The following is a 20000-nucleotide window of genomic DNA, read 5'->3' on the forward strand; positions in this document are numbered from 1 at the left end:
ATGCGAGTACGAGCATTAACAAACTCATGATTCTTTTTTTTTTTGTTTTATTTCTAATCAATTATACACTGTGTCCCGAATGAAGTCGAAAGAAGACCAATGTTTAAAAATCCGTATTTCAATGTTCATGCGCACTGTATTTCGAGCAAATTTATGAAATGATCTTCTCGCGTCGCAATTTTACTTTGCACTGTTCGATATTATTCATATGAGCGATGTGTATTGCGTTCTTGTATTTTATATTTTTGCGATAAGTAAAGACGTAGTCTCATTCGATATCTATGTTTATCATTGCGAAATAAAAAATAATTGTGGATGAGTAAGATAATAAAGAGGATAAATAGAAAGAGAGAGAGAGAGAGAAAAAGTGAGAGAGAGAGAGAGTGAGAGAGAGGAGGAGGGGGGAGGAAAGGGAAGGGAAAATTATATGGGGTGTTTATTTTTTTTTTCTTTTTACATCCAATTTGAATTTTTACAACTGATTTTTTTCATAACGCGAAAATAAGGTATAATAATCATGAAATTGAAGAATAGAAAGATTAGAAACGAAGTTATTCAGAAAAGTTTAAATGTTGTTCTTATCAATGTTTTCCTGGAATGTTTAAACGATTTTTTTTGTTTTCATCGTATACAGATTACATTTGTTTATATATTTTGTTATAAATAAATAATTGTCCCGTGTAAGTATATATGTATTTTTTTTTTTTTTCAATTCGATGCAAAACGAAATTAATATTACGTTATTGATAATTGTTATTCAGATATTGGTTTTCATATATGACAAATGTATTTATTGACGAAACTATTGTTATCGTTATTATTTTTTTTCTTTTTTTATTTTCTTTTTGGCGAAGAAGAAAATCTCTTCTTGATTTTGTTTAAATCTGGAATTAATCGATAATCGTTAGATTGAAATAATAGATATGGAATGAAATTAATTCGATTTTTAGTTTTATTAATCGTTGAATATATTTCGTTAATAAGATTCGTTAAATTAGATTAGAATTGGATTTTGTATTCCGCAAATTTCGATAATTTTCTTCGTCCAATGAAAACCTTTCATTGTTCTCTGTGATACTCGGAAACAAAATTTAAAACAAAAATTTCGTTTAGAATTATTAAAATTATTCCGATAATAGTATAATTATTTTGTTTGATTATGATGTTCAATTAAACATAAACTATTTGAACATTATAAAATATATATATATATATGTATATATATATATATATGTTTATATTTTTTTGGATTTCTTACGTACGTGATCATTGATGAAATGACGGAGAATGAAAGAAGAGAAAAAAAAGAAAAAAAAATAAAGATAGAGAAATTAGAAATGAAAAATATTTCTTATCTAAAAGACAAACTTCTCTCATTGCTAAAATATTACTTTATCGTCGTCATAATCATCGTTGAACTATATTAGGTAAAGATAAGCTTGTTTACTTTCTTTTTTCTTTTCTTTTTTTTTCTCTCCCTCTCTTTTCATATATCAATAACAAAGCTAGATTATTATATAACTTATGATAGCAAAAGGGTGAAATTATAATGACTTCGAGTTTGGATAAAATCTTGATTGCGATTTGATTGCGCCTGAATTTTGTCCTGGTTTACAATTCTGTAACTGGTTTGGATTGTTTCGTGGTTGCAATCAAATTGCATCTGGATTATTTCTTTTTGTTGCATTATGATTACATATGGATTGCTTGTAAATTTTATTTGCAAATTTGATTTGGATATACACATATATATATATATATATTTTTTTTTTTTAAAGACGTCTAAGATAAATCCAAAGTCCACCAATAGGCATCGAGAGTATAGTCAAAACGTCGATATCAATTGAATATTTAATTCTTGAATTTTTTTCTATTTTATATCTCACATTAATAGGGTCGCAATGGCAGCTTTGAATATCTTTTTACCGATTTCATGGTTTAAAAAAAAAAGAAAAAAGAAAAAAGAAAAAATAGAAAGAAATCAAAACTCTTCTTTATCAAATATTCTGGGACCCTTATTATCCCTATTTAAAAGATAAAAATGAATATAACTAATAAGTATAAGCTTCAAGGTAAAAAATTATATTACTGGTTGCATCCTGGTTGCATCTGGACTGTGCCCTGAATGGATTCTGGTTGCATCTGAATTGTGTCCTGCTTGCATTCAGGTTGCATCTGGACTCTGTATCCTGATTGTGTCCCGTTTGTATGTCGATTGTGTTCTGGTTGCGTCAGGATTGTAAATTTCATCTACAATCAAGCTAATTGGAAATTTCATCTGCGGTTTGGCTCTGAATTACTTTTAAAGACGTCTCAGATAAACCCAAAGACCGTCGATCGATGTCGACAATATACCAAAATTATCGATTTTAACTGGATAACAGGTTCTTGAATTTCTTTCTATTTTATATTTCATTAATAGGATCGCAATGGCGGCTTTGATCTGTAACAATGCCATTCTAAGACCAACACAAATTCTTGGTCCTTCACCGAACGGTAAAAAGCAATATTTATTAATTTCAGATTTCCTTTGTTCGTTCCATCGATCTGGATCAAATGCTTCCGGATTGATCCAATATTTAGGATCTCTTTGTAACGCACGAACTGGTATAATCATTTTTGTTCCTGGTTCGACTGTACATGTTAAACCATCGTTACCTTTCATTTGAATACCATCGGTACACATTTTGCCCATTACATCCAACACCGTATTCAATCTTTGCGATTCGTTAATCACTTGATCCAGATACGTCATCTCTTTCAAAGAATCATAAGTAATCTCTCCTTGATGTTTATCCAATACTTGTTTGATCTCTTTCCTAAGTTTCTCTTGTATGTTGCAATGTATTGATAATTCGAAACAAATGAAGCTCAATGTAATCGATGATGTTTCGTAACCATCGACGAAGAACGTTAATGCATTTGCCGACAATGATTCCTCGTCGAACTTTTGATGATTACTTTTTGCAAGATCGATCATTAATTGAAAAAAATCATTTCGCTTTTCTTTTTCTTCACGTCTCTGCTCTATTATCTGTTTAACCATCGTTCGAAAGTAATGATCAATGTCCTTCGGTATTAATCGTATTTTTAAATAATTATTTAGAAATGGAACGAAAAATATTAATGATTGCAAAGCACTTTGAAGCCAACCTGTCCTGAATAGCTTCTTACCCATCTCATGGAACGATTGTGGATTATAATTATCATCGAAACAAAAACCTTCAATGCCGTATCCTGCATTGGCGACAACTTCACCAGTAAATCTACTGAATAGATCTTTTGTCTCGAATTCGATCCTTTGATCATTTTGGATCTTTTTATACAAATAATCATCGAACTTCTTACAAACTTTACGTATGGTCTCTGATAATATTTTCAATCGCATACTCGAAAACGCATAGGTTAATCGTTTCCTATTGATCAACCATTCTTCTTTTTCTAAAAAAAATGGATTCTTGGCGATCAATGGATCTATATGTTTGTCGACCTTCATTGCGTTTTCATGGAAATTCGTGAAATTCGTTTGCAGTATCATCTTAATCAATTCAGGATCTCTTATCAATAATCCCGGTACCGTACCATCGTAATAACCAACCATACTTTTGTTTTTGTAACGATCATACCAATTCATTACCATTTGCGGGATACTTTTTTGCAATAATAATAATGGTAACAGGTGACCAATGATTGGTAAGGGATATGGTACCTCTGGTATACCTTGTCTATTCCAATAACTGTATATTTTACGGCAATAAATATACAAGGTCAATATTCCGCATAATGCGAGTACGAGCATTAACAAACTCATGATTCTTTTTTTTTTGTTTTATTTCTAATCAATTATACACTGTGTCCCGAATGAAATCGAAAGAAGACCAATGTTTAAAAATCTGTATTTCAATGTTCATGCGCACTGTATTTCGAGCAAATTTATGAAATGATCTTCTCGCGTCGCAATTTTGCTCTCTACTGTTCGATATTATTCATATGTGCCATAATTATTGGGTTTTTGTATTTTATATTTTTGCGATAAGTAAAGACGTAGTCTTATTCGATATCTATTTTTATCATATTGAAGTAAAAAATAATTTTGGTCCAGTAAGATAATAAAGAGGATAAATAGAAAGGGCGTGAGAGAGAGAGAGAGAGAGTGATAGCGTTGTGGGGAGGTGGGTGGAAAGGTCAGGGAAAATGATATGGGGTATTTCTTTTTTTTTTTCTCTTCACATCCAATTTCAATTTTATCCGCTAATTTTTTTCATAACGCGAGAATAAGTTATAATAATAACAAAATTAGAAAAATTAGAAACGAAGTTATTCAGAAAAGTTTAAATGTTGTTCTTATCAATGTTCTCCTGGAATGTTTAAACGATTTTTTTTTGTTTTCATCGTATACAGATTACATTTGTTTATATATTTTGTTATAAATAATAATTATCCCCTGTAAGTATATATGTATTTTTTTTTTCCATTCGATGCAAAACGAAATTAATATTACGTTATTGATAATTGTTATTCAGATATTGGTTTTCATATTTGAAAAATGTATTTTTTGACGAAACTATTGTTATCATTGTTATTATATTTTTTCTTTTTTTATTTTCTTTTTGGCGAAGAAGAAAATCTCTTCTTGATTTTGTTTAAATCTGGAATTAATCGATAATCGTTAGATTGAAATAATAGATATGGAATGAAATTAATTCGATTTTTAGTTTTATTAATCGTTGAATATATTTCGTTAATAAGATTCGTTAAATTAGATTAGAATTGGATTTTGTATTCCGCAAATTTCGATAATTTTCTTCGTCCAATGAAAACCTTTCATTGTTCTCTGTGATATTCGGAAACAAAATTTAAAACAAAAATTTCGTTTAGAATTATTAAAATTATGCCGATAATAGTATAATTATTTTGTTTGATTATGATGTTCAATTAAACATAAACTATTTGAACATTATAAAATATATATATATATGTATATATATATATATATAAGTTTATTTTTTTTTGGATTTCTTACGTACGTGATCATTGATGAAATGACGGAGAATGAAAGAAGAGAAAAAAAAGAAAAAAAAATAAAGATAGAGAAATTAGAAATGAAAAATATTTCTTATCTAAAAGACAAACTTCTCTCATTGCTAAAATATTACTTTATCGTCGTCATAATCATCGTTGAACTATATTAGGTAAAGATAAGCTTGTTTACTTTCTTTTTTCTTTTCTTTTTTTTTCTCTCCCTCTCTTTTCATATATCAATAACAAAGCTAGATTATTATATAACTTATGATAGCAAAAGGGTGAAATTATAATGACTTCGAGTTCGGATAAAATCTTGATTGCGATTTGATTGCACCTGAATTTTGTCCTGGTTTACAATTTTGATTACGTTTGGATTGTGTCGTGCTTGCAATCAGATTGCATCCGGATTATTTCCTTTTGTTGCATTCTAATTACATATGGATTGCTTGTAAACTTCATTTGTAAATTTGGTTTGGACATATATATATATATATATTTAAAAATGTCTAAGATATATCCAAATTTATCCAATAGGCATCGAGAGTATAGTCAGAACGTCGATATCAATTGAATATTTAATTCTTGAATTTCTTTCTATTTTATATCTCATTAATAGGGTCGCAATGGAAGCTTTAAATATCTTTTTGCCGATCTCACTTAAAAAAAAAAGAAAAAAGAAAGAAACCAAGAAAATAGAAAGAAACCAAAAATCTCCTTTATCAAATATTCTTACACCGTTATTATCCTTATTTAGAAGATAAACATGAATATAACTAAGTGTAAGCTTCAAGATAAAAAATTATATAACTGGTTGCATCTTGATTGCATCAGGAATTATGTCCTGATTGCATCCTGGTTGGATCTGAATTGTGTCCTGATTGCATCCTGGTTACATCAAGATTGCATCCTGGTTGCATCTGTACCCTGAATGGATTCTGGCTGCATCTAAGTTGTGTCCTGCTCGCAACCTGGTTACATCTGAATTGTGTCCTACTTGCAGCCTGGTTGCATCTGAGTTGTATCCTGATTGCATTCTGGTTACATCAAGATTGTATCCCGGTTGCCTCCTGGTTGCATCTGGACTGTGCCCTGAATGGATTCTGGTTGCATCTAAGTTGTGTCCTGCTTGCAATCTCGTTGCATCTGTGTTGTATCCTGCTTGCATCCAAGTTGCGCCTGGACTCTGTATCCTGATTGTGTCCCGTTTGTATGTGGATTGTGTTCTGGTTGCGTCAGGATTGTAAATTTCATCTACCATCAAGCTAATTGGAAATTTCATCTGCGGTTTGGCTTTGAATTACTTTTAAAGACGTCTCAGATAAATCCAAAGCCCGTCGATCGGTGTCGACAATACACCAAACTTATGGATTTTAACTGGATAACAAGTTCTTGAATTTCTTTCTATTCTATATTTTAATAATAGGGTCACAATGGCAGCTTTCATCTGTAACAATGCCATTCTAATACCAACACAAATTCTTGGTCCTTCACCGAACGGTAAAAAGCAATATTTATTAATTTCAGATTTCCTTTGTTTGTTCCATCGATCTGGATCAAATGCTTCCGGATTGTTCCAATATTTAGGATCTCTTTGTAACGCACGAGTTGGTATAATCATTTTTGTTCCTGGTTCGACTGTACATGTTAAACCATCGGCACCTTTCAATTGAATACCATCGGTACATATTTTGCCCATTGTATCCAACAACGTATTCAATCTTTGCGATTCGTTAATCACTTGATCCAGATATGTCATCTCATTCAAGGAATCATAAGTGATCTCTCCTTGATGTTTATCCAGTACATCTCTGATCTCATTTCTAACTTTTTCTTGTATTTCATTATGTATTGATAATTCAAAACAAATGAAGCTCAACGTAATCGATGATGTTTCGTATCCATCGATGAAAAATGATACTGCATGAATGGACAATGTTTCCTCGTCGAACTTTAGACCCTCACTTTTTTCAAGATCGACCATTAATTGAAAAAAATCATTACGCTTTTCTTTTTCTTCACGTCTCTGCTCTATTATCTGTTTAACGATCGTTCGAAAGAAATGATCTATATCGTTTGGTATTAATTGTATTTTTAAATAATTATTTAGAAACGGAAGGAAAAACATTATTGATTGCAAAGCTCTTTGAAACCTATCTATCTTGAATACCTTCATACCTATCTCATGGAACGATTGCGGATTGTAATTATCATCGAAACAAAATCCTTCGATACCGAAACCAGCATTGGCGACAACCTCTCCGGTAAATCTACCAGATAGATCCTTGGTCTCAAATTCGATCCTTTCATTCTCATTGATCTTTCTATACAAATAATCGTCGAACTTCTTACAAACTTCACGTACGGTCTCTGATAATATTTTCAATCGCATACTCGAAAATGCATAGGTCAATCTTTTCCTACTGATTAACCATTCTTCTCCAGTTAAAAAAAATGGATTCTTGCCAAACAATGGATCTATATCTTTGTCGATCTTCATTACGTTTTCATGGAAATTCGTGAAATTCGTTTGCAGTATCGTCTTAATTAATTCAGGATCTCTTATCAATAATCCCGGTTTCGTACCATTGTAATAACCAACCATACTGTTGTTTTTGTAACGATCATACCAATTCATTACCATTTGCGGGATACTTTTTTGCATTAATAATAATGGTAACAAATGACCAATGATTGGTAAGGGATATGGTACCTCTGGTATACCTTGTCTATTCCAATAACTATATATTTTGCGGCAATAAATATACAAGGTCAATATTCCGCATAATGCGAGTACGAGCATTAACAAACTCATGATACTTTTTTTGTTTTTGTTTTATTCCTAATCAATTATACACTGTGTCCCGAATGAAATCGAAAGAAGACCAATGTTTAAAAGTCCGTATTTCAATGTTGACGCGCACTGTATTTCGAACAAATTTATGAAATGATCTTCTCGCGTCGCAATTTTTCACTGTTCGATATTATTCATATGAGCGATAATTATTGGGTTTTTGTATTATATGCTTTTGCGATAAGTAAAGACGTAATCTCGTTAGATGTCTATGATTATCATTGCGAAATTAAAAATAATTGTGGACGAGTAAGATAATAAAGAGGATAAATTGAAAGTGAGAGAGAGAGAGTGCGAGAGAGAGAGTGTGCGTGGGGGGGAATGGGGGCGGGGAAAGGGAAGGAAAAATGATACGAAGTATTTTTTTTTTTTCCATTCACACTCAATTTCAATTTTATCAACTAATTTTTTTCATAACGCGAGAATAAGTTATAATAATAACGAAATTAGAATAATTAGAAACGAAATTATTCAGAAAAGTTTAAATGTTGTTCTTATCAATGTTTTCCTGGAATGTTTAAACGATTTCTTTTTTTGTTTTCATCGTATACAGATTACATTTGTTTATATATTTTGTTATAAATAAATAATTGTCCCGTGTAAGTATATATGTAATTTTTTTTTTTTTCCATTCGATGCAAAACGAAATTAATATTACGTTATTGATAATTATTATTCAGATATTAGTTTTCATATATGACAAATGTATTTATTGACGAAACTATTGTTATCGTTATTAGTATTTTTTTTTTTTTTTTTTTTTTTTTTTTTGGAAGAATGATTGGAAAAAACAAGCTGGTATCGAACATGATGAATATCTTTATCTTAATCTATATACTAATCATATTTATTCTAATATCTGACCTTCATGATAATGATAATAATGAAAAACGAAAGAATTGGTGATAACGTTATAGAAGAAGGAGAAAGATGAAAATGAATAAATTTATTAATCATTCTGATCTAATCAAAAAGTTGATCGTATATATGTATGTATGTATGTATGTATTATTATTATTATTATTATTATTATTATTATTATTGCAACAGAAATTATTATCATGTAAATATATATCGTTTAGAATTATTAGAATTATTGCAATAACAGTATAATCATTTTGTTTGATTACTATATTCAATTAAACATAAACTATTTGAAAATCATAAAATATATATATATATATATATATATATATGTTTATATTTTTTTGGTTTTTTTACGTACGTGATCATTGATGAAATGACGGAGAATGAAAGAAGAGACAAAAAAAGAAAAAAAAATAAAGATAGAGAAATTAGAAATAAAAAATATTTCTTATCTAAAAAAACAAACTTCTTTCATTGCTAAAATTTTACTTTATCGTCGTCATAATCATCGTTGAACTATATTACGTAAAGATAAGCTTGTTTACTTTCTTTTTTCTTTTCTTTTTTTTTTCTCTCCCTCTCTTTTCATATATCATTAACAAAGCTAGATTATTATATAACTTATGATAGCAAAAGGGAGAAATTATAATTACTTCGAGTTTGGATAAAATCTTGATTGCGATTTGATTGCGCCTGAATTTTGTCCTGGTTTACAATTCTGTAACTGGTTTGGATTGTGTCGTGGTTGCAATCAAATTGCATCTGGATTATTTCCTTTTGTTGCATTCTAATTACATATGGATTGCTTGTAAACTTCATTTGCAAATTTGATTTGGATATATATATATATATTTTTAAAAATGTCTAAGATAAATCCAAATTTCGCCAATAGCCATCGAGAGTATAGTCAGAACGTCGATATCAATTGAATATTTAATTCTTGAATTTCTTTCTATTTTATATCTCATTAATAGGGTCGCAATGGAAGCTTTAAATATCTTTTTGCCGATCTCACTTAAAAAAAAAAAAGAAAAAAGGGAAAATAGAAAGAAACCAAGAAAATAGAAAGAAACCAAAAATCTCCTTTATCAAATATTCTTACACCGTTATTATCCTTATTTAGAAGATAAACATGAATATAACTAAGTGTAAGCTTCAAGATAAAAAATTATATAACTGGTTGCATCTTGATTGCATCAGGAATTATGTCCTGATTGCATCATGGTTGGATCTGAATTGTGTCCTGATTGCATCCTGGTTACATCAAGATTGCATCCTGGTTGCATCTGTACCCTGAATGGATTCTGGCTGCATCTAAGTTGTGTCCTGCTCGCAACCTGGTTACATCTGAATTGTGTCCTACTTGCAGCCTGGTTGCATCTGAGTTGTATCCTGATTGCATTCTGGTTACATCAAGATTGTATCCCGGTTGCCTCCTGGTTGCATCTGGACTGTGCCCTGAATGGATTCTGGTTGCATCTAAGTTGTGTCCTGCTTGCAATCTGGTTGCATCTGTGTTGTATCCTGATTGCATCCAAGTTGCGCCTGGACTCTGTATCCTGATTGCGTCCCGTTTGTATGTCGATTGTGTTCTGGTTGCGTCAGGATTGTAAATTTCATCTACAATCAAGCTAATTGGAAATTTCATCTGCGGTCTGGCTTTGAATTACTTTTAAAGACGTGTCAGATAAACCCAAAGCCCGTCGATCGGTGTCAATATTATCCCAAAAGTGCTGATTTTAGCCGGATAACTAGTCCTTGGATTTCGTTCGATTCTATATTTCATTAATATGGTTACAAGTGCAGCTTTCATCTGTAGCAATGCCATCCTAAGTCCAACGCACATTCTTGGACCTTCACCAAATGGTAAAAAACAATATTTGTTAATGTTGGCTTTCCTTTCTTCGTTCCATCGGTCTGGATCAAATGCTTCCGGATTGGTCCAATATTTTGGATCTTTTTGTAACGATTGAAGCGATATAATAACCTTTGTACCCGGTTCCACTGTGCAAGTTAATCCATCGTTACCTTTCAATTGAATCTTATCGGTACATAAACGAGTCATTGTATTCAATAATGTATTTATTCTTTGTGACTCATTTATCACTTGATCCAAATACGTCATCTCTTTTAAGGAATCATAAGTTATTTCTCCTTGATGTTTACCTAATACATCTTTGATCTCTTTCCTCAGTTTTTCTTGTATATCGTAGTGTACAGAAAGATCAAAACAAATGAAGCTCAAGGTCACCGATGATGTTTCGTATCCGTCTATGAAGAACGTGACTGCATGGCTCGTCAATGATTCCTCGTCGAACTTTTGTCCTTCACTTTTTTCAAGGTCTACCATTAATTGAAAGAAATCGTTACGTTTTTCAGTCTCTTCTCGTCTCTTTTCTATTACCTGTTTGACGATCGTTCGAAAGAAATGATCTATATCCTTCGGTATAAATCGTATTTTTAAATAATTGTTTATAATCGGCAAGAGGAATGCTGTCGATTGCAAAGCACTTTGTATCCAGCTTACTTCGAATATCTTTTTACCAATTTCATGAAACGATTGCGGATTGTAATTATCATCGAAACAAAATCCTTCGATACCAAAACCAGCATTGGCGACAACCTCGCCGGTAAATCTACCAAATAGATCCTTGGTCTCAAATTCGATCCTTTGATTCTCTTTGATCTTTCTATACAAATAATCGTCAAGCTTTTTGCAAACTTTACGTACGGTCTCTGATAATATTTTCAATCGCATACTCGAAAACGCATAGGCCAATCTTTTCCTATTGATCAACCATTCTTCTCCTTTTAAAAAAAATGGATGCTTGGCTAACAAAGGATCTAAATTCTTATCGATCCTCATTGAGGTCATTGGGAAATTCGTGAAATTCGTTAACAGTACGGTTTTAACCAATTCAGGATCCCTTATCAATAATCCTGGTAATACACCGTCGTAATAACCAACCATACTGTTGTTCTTGTAACGATCGTACCAACTAGCTGCCAATTGGCGCATATTTTTTTGCAATAATAACAATGGCAAGGAGTGACCAAAGATTGGTAAATAATATGGTGCCTCTGGTATACCTTGTTTATCCCAATAAGTATATATCCTTCGGTAATAAATGTACAGCGCCAATATTCCGCATAGTACAAGTACGAGAAGTAACAAACTCATGATTATTGTTTCCTTTTTGTTTTCTTCTCTTTTTTCTTTTGCTATTAATCATTCGTCGTCACGAACGATATCGCAATAGATCGTTACTAATCTTTGACTCACACGTATACGTCAGATAATCTTTGGAACGATCATCTCGCGTTGAAATCTCACTCGGTACTGTCCTCTATTAAACCACCAGTGTGACATTTAATGTGTTCTTCTATGTCATGCTTTATGTGTTTGTTTGATAACCGAGGTCGTAGTCTCGTTCAATGCTGATTGTTCTAAATGAAAGTGACCTTTGTAAGTGGGGTTAGTATAAAAATCACAGTGATTCATAAATGGACGATCAAGAAGAAGAAGATGAAGAGAGGATAGAAAGAAAGAGAGAGAAAGAGGGAGTGTGGTTGGTAAGGGGGGGGGGGGTAGGAGGGATAGGGTGAAGGAAGAGAGTTAAATAGAATGATAAGGGGCGATTATTTCTTTTTTATTTTTTTTATTATATTTTACTTTTGTTTTCTTTCTTTTTCTTTTTCTTTTTTTTTTTTTTCTTGTTGTTGTTTTTCATACGGCGTTTTCAACGAAGACATATCTAACTTTAATTATATCAATTTGTTCGATTGTCATTATCATTAACGTTTAGTAATAAGAGTATTAGTAGTAGTAGTAGTAGTAATAGTAGTAGTATTAATTGTTGTTGTAATAATGATAGTAATGGAATTAGGGTAATAAATAAATTAGAGACAGATTAATATTTGATGTAATTTGGATTATATATTTATATTTCGTTCTTATCATTATGTTTCGATTAGGATATCCAGGTATCTTTTTTTTTTTTTGTTTTTTCGTTCTTGTTTTTTTGTTTTCTATATCGCATCGTATATCTGCTATAGCTTATTATTTATTTTCTTATAAACAAATATTATTTTCATATGTTTATGTATGCGTGTATATATGCATATATTTTTCTTTTTTTTTTTTCTTTTTTGGTTTTTTTCTTTCTTTTCTTTTTTTTTTTTTTTCTCTCACAATGCCCCATAATTCGTCTAATGCAATCGTCGTTGAGAGCTGATAAAATTTTATGAAAGCTTTGGTGAGTTGTCTTTTTTTTTTCATTTTTTTTTTTTTTTTTTTTTTTTTTTTTTCTTTTTTTTTCATATCTTTTTTTGGCCAAGAAAATAGTCTCTCATTGATTTTAAATTAATCGATGTCGTTAGTTACGTTGAAATATTTGACATGGGAGGAAATTAATTCAATTCGAATTTTACAGATCGCTGAATCTATATAATCGTTTAATACGTTTAAATTCAATTAGAATTATATTTTGCATTATGCAAATCTCGTTAATTTTCTTCGCCGAAATGATAAAATCATTCGTTATAGTCGATGATTACCAATAATAAGCCATTTTATTTTCAATATATTGAATTATTTGAATTCGTTTGAATTATTAATAACAAATAGAAAATTATTTGTTTTATATTTTTTTTGAATTCGTTATTAATTACGATTGCATAAGTTGAAAAAAGAAAAAAAAAAAAAAAGAAAAAAGAAAAGAGAAAAGAAGTGAAAGGAAAAAAGAGCTAAATTTTGTCTTACAAAGAGAAAAACAAAGGATAGAGAAAAAGAAGAAGAAAAAAAAAAATAAATAAATAAATAATAAAAACGAAAGAGAAAACACAAAAATATTTCAATATATCATTGTTAAATTATTCTTATCGATATCATCGTTGATCAATATTAAACAAACAATATAAAGATCGATTATATTCTAATATCACTTTTAACGAAGTTGAAATAATAATGTAACTAAATATATCGATGTAAATTCAAAGATTATAAAATTGAAATTAAAAAATTGTCATCCTGATTGCATCCTGATTGCCTCCAGATTTTTTTGTCATTAATTTTAATTCAATGGATTTACTTTATAGACGTTTCAGATAAACCCAAAGGCCATCTATAGGGGTCGATAATACACCCAAAAGGCCAATTTTTACTGGATAACAGGTTCTTGGATTTCTTTCTATTCTATATTTCATTAATAAAGTAACAAGTGAAGCTTTGACCTGTAATAATCCCATCCTAAGGCCAACACAAATTCTTGGCCCTTCACCGAATGGTAAAAAGCAATATTTATTAATTTCAGATTTCCTTTGTTCGTTCCATCGATCTGGATCAAATGCATCCGGATTGATCCAATATTTAGGATCTCTTTGTAATGAATTAATCGGTATAATTATTTTTGTACCTGGTTCAATTTTACAAGTTAATCCATCGTTAGCTTTTAATTCGATATTATCGGTACACATTTTTCCCATTATATCCAATAGGGTATGCATTCTTTGTGATTCGCTTATAACTTGTTCCAAATACGTCATCTCTTTCAAGGAATCATAAGTAATCTCTCCTTGATGTTTATCCAATACTTGTTTGATCTCTTTCCTAAGTTTTTCTTGTATGTCACAATGTATCGATAATTCGAAACAAATGAAGCTCAAGGTAGCCGATGATGTTTCATAACCATCGACGAAGAATGATAATGCATGTGCCGATAATGATTCCTCGTCGAACTTTTGACCCTCACTTTTTTCAAGATCGACCATTAATTGAAAAAAATCATTACGCTTTTCATTCTCTTCTCGTCTTTTATCGATGACTTGTTTAACGATCGTTCGAAAGAAATGATCAATGTCCTTCGGTATTAATCGTATTTTTAAATAATTATTTAAAAATGGAAGAAAGAACATCATTGATTGCAATGTACCGTGCAACCAGGTAGTCTTGAATATCTTTTTACCAATCTCATGAAACGATTGTGGATTATAATTATCATCGAAACAAAAACCTTCAATGCCGTATCCTGCATTGGCGACAACTTCTCCTGTAAATCTACCAAATAGATCTTTCGTCTCAAATTCGATCCTTTGATCATCTTTAATCTTTCGAGACAAATAATCGTCAAACTTTTTGCAAACTTTACTTACAGTCTCGGATAATATTTTCAATCGCATACTCGAAAACGCATAGGTCAATCTTTTTCTACCTACCAACCATATCTCGCCTTTCGAAAAAAATGGATTCTTAGCCATCAATGGGTCAACGTCCTGATCAACCTTCATTGCATTTTCATGGAAATTCGTGAAATTCGTTTGTAGGATCGTTTTAACCAATTCAGGATCCCGTACTATCAATCCCGGCACCATACCATCGTAATAACCAACCATACTATTGTTCTTATAACGTTCGTACCAATTTATTACCAATTGTGAGATATTTTTTTGCAACAATAACAATGGTAATAGGTGACCAACAATTGGTATGGAATAAGGTACCACTGGTATACCTTGTCTATCCCAATAACTATATATCCTGCGGCAATAAATATACAATGCCAATAATCCACATAGTACGAGTACCAAAAGTAACAAGCTCATGATTAGCTTCTTATTATTGGATCTTCTCTTCCTTTTTTTTTAATTTTTTTTTAATTTTTTTAATTAATTTTTTACACACGTTATCCAAATGAAATCGTAGGAAATAGATATTATATTGCACTCGATATATTATTATTATTATTATTATTATTCCTTTCTTTTTTTCTTTCTTTTCTACTCTTTAAACTCACTGTCATTTGGCGTCAAGATCACGCAGCTGAGATCATTTCACGTTGCGAGTTAACGCGATACTGTTTCTCGACCGTAACCCAGTGCTAATGGTTAATACTATCGTTGCATGTTATGCATTATGTGCATTATATACTTATCTGATAGGTGAAGAAGTGGTATATATTATCACTGTTTGTATATTATCAGTATATTCAGTATATATCAGTGTTGCTTATTCGTCGTAAATAAGAATGACCTTTGGGTGATGCGTCATAAAGCTTTTCTTTTTTTTCTTAAACGATCCAGCTCAACAATGAAGATTTATGGAGTGTAAGAGTGAAATAGAATATATAGAGACAAAGAAAGAGAGAGAGAGAGAGGAGTGATAAGATTATATGATTAGAACAATCATTATTTTTCTTCTTGTTTTTCATATTAAATTTGCAACTATGATCTATTCAATTTTAATTGTATTAATTAACTTGATTGTCATTTACTATATCATTTAACAACAGGAAAAATACTAGTGATATTAACATTAGTATGTTAGTATATTAGTAGTAGTAGTAGTAGTAGTAGTAGTAGTAGTAGTAATAATAATGTAGTAGTAGTAGTGAATAGAAGTAACAGTAGGAAGAGGAGGAAGAGGAGGAGATTGATAAAGTACTCTAATCATGGTGTTATGTAATAGAATTAAGTAGTTGAATGATTAGAGACGTAGTGACATGCAATATTGCAAGGATAGTTATACTGTTGATTGTTATCAATGTCGTAATAAGGGACATTTTTACATTTATTTTTTATTGTTTTATTCATCTTTCTTTTCTTTTCTCTCTCTCTCTCTCTCTCTCTCTCTCATCAATGTAAACAAGGTTATCTTTATTTATTTATTTATTTGTTTTATGAAAATAAATAATGATATCATATGTATGTATGTATGTATGTATGTATGTATGTATGTATATTTTTTTTTTCTTTTTATTTTATTTTGCAGACCGATCATTCGTCTAATGCAGTCGTTATTTCGAGCTACTGAACTTTATGAAAGCCTCGGTGAGTCATTCACATTTTTTGCAAGTAATTTTTTTAAAAGAACCAAAGTGTGTGTGTGTGTGTCTGTGTGTGAGAGAGAGAGAGAGAGAGAGACTTTTTCGACGTATTGATAAAACTATTTCACTCTTTTTCATAATTTCTTTCACAATTTCTTTTTTTAGAAAACAAAAAAATAAAGAAAAATTCTTGATTTATTTCGATCAGCTTCTCTCTCTCTCTCTCTCTCTCTCTTTTTTTTTCTCGTTTCAATTTGAAACTATATTTTTATTCCTTTTTTCAATATCACATTAATCTTATTCACCCATTTTAATTTCATTTATTTACTTGATTTTCATTTGTTACAATCATCGTAAACAATCGACCAATCGCAGTTCGCAATCGATCGTTCGCAATCGATCGAAATATTTGTTCCAATTATCTCGCAATTGTAAAGATCTTTTAATTCTTGCGATTTTTTCTTTTCTTTTTTTTTTTTTTCTTTTATTCTTTTTATTTTTCTTTGCGAGAGAGAGAGAGAGAGAGAGAGAGAGAGAGAAGAAACGAGAAAGAAAAGAAAAAGGAAATAAATTAAGCCTATCGTTAAAAATCGCATGACCGTCGTATTCGGATTTGCGTGATAGTAAATGAACGATCTAAGACCACGTAAGATCATCACGTAATAATCATTGATAATTATCTTAACGATCTATTTGATCCATAATTATCTCAGTTCTATATATATATCTCTTTTTTTTATTTTATATATATATTTCTCTCTGTCTTTCTTTATCTTTTCTTTTCATTTTCATTTTCATGCATATTTATCTCTCTTTATATACAATTTATTCATATATATATATATATATATATATATTTACTTATTTATTTATTTATACATATGCACATATGTATATATATATATATATATATCTTTCTGTTTTCTCTCTCTCTCTCTCTCTCATATATTTTTCCCTTTTTCTCTCTCTTTTTCTCTTTCTCTTTCTCTCTCTCTCTTTCTCTGTTTCACATATTTTTCCCTTTTTCTTTCTCTCTCTTTTTCCCTTTCTGTCTTTTTCTCTCTTTCTTTCTGTTTCATATATATCTCCCTTTTTTTCTCTCTCTTTGTCTGTTTCATATATATATTTCTCCCTCCCTCTCTCTCTCTCTCTCTCTCTCTCTTCCTATTCGTGTATAACACCCTTTTTGCTTCCTGCCAGAACCAGGAGCCTTTGATAATTAAGTTGAACCCTCAGCGACATCGGCTCTATTGTGCTAGGTAAATGGGCTGTTTAGCTTGGATACATGACTCTATCTCTCACTTAGTCTCCCTCTCCCTCTCTCTCTCTCTCTCTCTGTCTGTCTGTCTGTCTCTCTCTCTCTGTCTCTGATTATGCATCTACATAGCAAAGCAATCGATCATGCTTTAGCTTCGATTTTGATATTATCGAAGATTAGGCATTGAAAACGCACTGAGATATTATCAATTAATAAATCATTTTGCATAAAGACGATTAGAAGGCCGATTAGAATTAGTAATGTACTTTTCTTTTTTTTTCTTCTCATTCTTTTTCTCTCTTTTTTTTTTTTTTTTTTTTTTTTGGAACATTTAGAAATCAAAGTTACGTAAGAATTCAAATCGCTTTCCGTTTTCGTCCAATCATAATTCTTCATTTTTATTTATACTTTCATTCGAATATTTTTAATTATTTTTTATTTCGATTCGTCATTAATTCGATTAATTCGAACGTCGACGTGGATTATAATTATCATCAATTTAACATTTAAAATCTATTAATATTAGGAATGTTTTTATATTCAATGCTTTGATTATTATTATTATTATTATTATCATTATTATTATTATTATTATTATTATTATTATTATTATTATTATTATTATTATGATTATATTTATTTGTTTTCTATTTTCGATGGATCTAATCTAATCCATTTAATTTGTTAGAAATTAAGTTACGTAAGTCGTAAATATTTTTAAAAGGAACGTTTATGAAAATTAATTGTCTTTTTTCTATTCTAATCTATTATTTAATTTGTATGTGCCACATGTATTTTTCTTTATTGGAATATAAAATTAATAATAGTAATTACAAAAGAACTAATTAAAAAATTAATTAAAACTTTGAACTAATAATTTTTAATCTAATCGACTTAATTATTAGAAAAATTAAACAATAAGTATAAAATATGTTATTAAAATTTTTTCTTTTCTTCTTCTTCTTTTTTTTTTCCTTTTTTTTTTTTGCCATAATTATTGTTACACAATACGACAAATATATTTTTTATAACAATTTAGATCTAGATTTTCGTTCTATTATATCTTATTTAAAGATCTAATCTATCTATAATACTTTAGAAAAATTCTTAGATATAATAAAATCATTTCTGAAAATAATCCAACCTTCCTTTCTATCTTTCATTTTATTAGACGAATAAGGACACCGTTATTCGATTGTATTTCATTATAGATTATACGAGCTAAGAAGCTAAACTTTGTTAAATCTATTAGAAACTAATTCCACGAGAAATTTTTATCTTTTTTGAAAAATCGATTGACACACCATCTTTACAGAATTTCAATTCTTCGAACTCTTTGATAGGATATAACCCTTCGAAACGTGATACGAATATCTCACTACTCTTAACGATCTCGTTTGTAATGTAATACAGGTAGCGGTGGGTTGGTGGGCCAAGGGTGGGCTGGAGGTGGGCCAAAAAGTTGCAAAAGGTGGGCCGAAAAAAAAGTTCAATCCTTAGATGATTTTTAAAGATCGATCGCTCGTCCCCTCCACCCTCTTCTTCTATTCCTTCTCTCCCCCTCAGCTCCACTTTTCAAACGTTTACCTTCCTCGAGATTTTTTGGGCTAATTTTTTTTTCTCTTCTTTTTTTTTTTTTTGTTTTTATTTTCGTTTTTAGATCGTAAACATTTTTAATCTCGTAGCTTCCTGCAATCTCTGGTCTAACCTTGAATGTTCTTTTGAACGTCTTGTTATTTTTTTTTTTTTCTTTTTTCTTTTTCTTTTTTTTTTTTTTTTTTTTTTTTTTATTTTTTCCTTATCTCACTCGTTATCAATCGAATTAGATAATTTAAAGGAATGAATTCTCTCGGACTTTTATTTTTCCTTTGTGTTTTCTTTTTATTATTAAAAAAACAAAAAAAAAAAAAAAAGAAGAAGAAGAAGAAAAGGAAAAAAGAAAAAAGAAGAAGATACCAAAGTTTCTATCAGAGATAACCGATAATAGAATATCTAGGTTATAGACACGTCAGAAATACGTCCAAGATGGACGTTGTTCTGGACGTTGTGAACAGGCAGATCGATCCACTCCGTTTGTCATTAAGCCTCGTTCCTATCGATTCTATCGTGGTTTAGAAACCACCTGACGCTCCTCGAACAGCTTGAGAACATCGTTCAACCCGAGTGGTATTACAGGATG

General features: G+C 30.4%; 5 protein-coding genes across 10 annotated transcripts in view; 1 reads left to right on the forward strand and 4 right to left on the reverse strand.

Moving 5' to 3' along the window:
• LOC124957199 overlaps positions 1–5017 on the reverse strand; it is a 6746-nt gene extending 1729 nt beyond the window's left edge. Inside the window, exons 1-3 of the mRNA XM_047514034.1 lie at positions 2306–5017; positions 2090–2250; positions 1–53 (exon numbers count right to left, since the gene is read on the reverse strand). The exon at positions 1–53 is cut by the window's left edge and continues 1729 nt beyond it. Coding sequence (XP_047369990.1) covers positions 1–53; positions 2090–2250; positions 2306–3811 — 1720 coding nt within the window. The 5' untranslated portion in view covers positions 3812–5017. The remainder of the gene's footprint in view (positions 54–2089; positions 2251–2305) is intronic.
• LOC124957397 (protein Fe65 homolog) overlaps positions 1–20000 on the forward strand; it is a 145650-nt gene that overhangs the window by 17175 nt on the left and 108475 nt on the right. For 5 of the 6 annotated variants that reach the window (XR_007103516.1, XR_007103517.1, XM_047514415.1 and 2 more), the window contains exon 3: positions 16509–16567. The exons of the other annotated variant lie outside the window; for it this stretch is intronic. Coding sequence is in view for 1 of the 5 variants with exons in the window: in XM_047514419.1 (XP_047370375.1) it covers positions 16525–16567 (43 nt within the window). In the remaining 4 variants the exon portion in view is untranslated. The remainder of the gene's footprint in view (positions 1–16508; positions 16568–20000) is intronic. 6 annotated transcript variants of the gene reach the window in all.
• On the reverse strand, positions 5719–9055 carry LOC124957399 (cytochrome P450 6a2-like). The gene has a single exon (XM_047514422.1). It carries the CDS (start codon positions 7835–7837, stop codon positions 6329–6331), a length of 1509 nt encoding a protein of 502 aa, XP_047370378.1. The 5' UTR covers positions 7838–9055; the 3' UTR covers positions 5719–6328.
• On the reverse strand, positions 9195–13436 carry LOC124957400 (cytochrome P450 6a2-like). Its single transcript, XM_047514424.1, has one exon. It carries the CDS (start codon positions 11922–11924, stop codon positions 10416–10418), a length of 1509 nt encoding a protein of 502 aa, XP_047370380.1. The 5' UTR covers positions 11925–13436; the 3' UTR covers positions 9195–10415.
• Positions 13834–15696, reverse strand: LOC124957398 (cytochrome P450 6j1-like). The gene has a single exon (XM_047514421.1). It carries the CDS (start codon positions 15341–15343, stop codon positions 13835–13837), a length of 1509 nt encoding a protein of 502 aa, XP_047370377.1. The 5' UTR covers positions 15344–15696; the 3' UTR covers position 13834.

This window comes from Vespa velutina, chromosome 25, assembly GCF_912470025.1.
Source record: "Vespa velutina chromosome 25, iVesVel2.1, whole genome shotgun sequence".
NCBI lineage: Eukaryota > Metazoa > Arthropoda > Insecta > Hymenoptera > Vespidae > Vespa > Vespa velutina.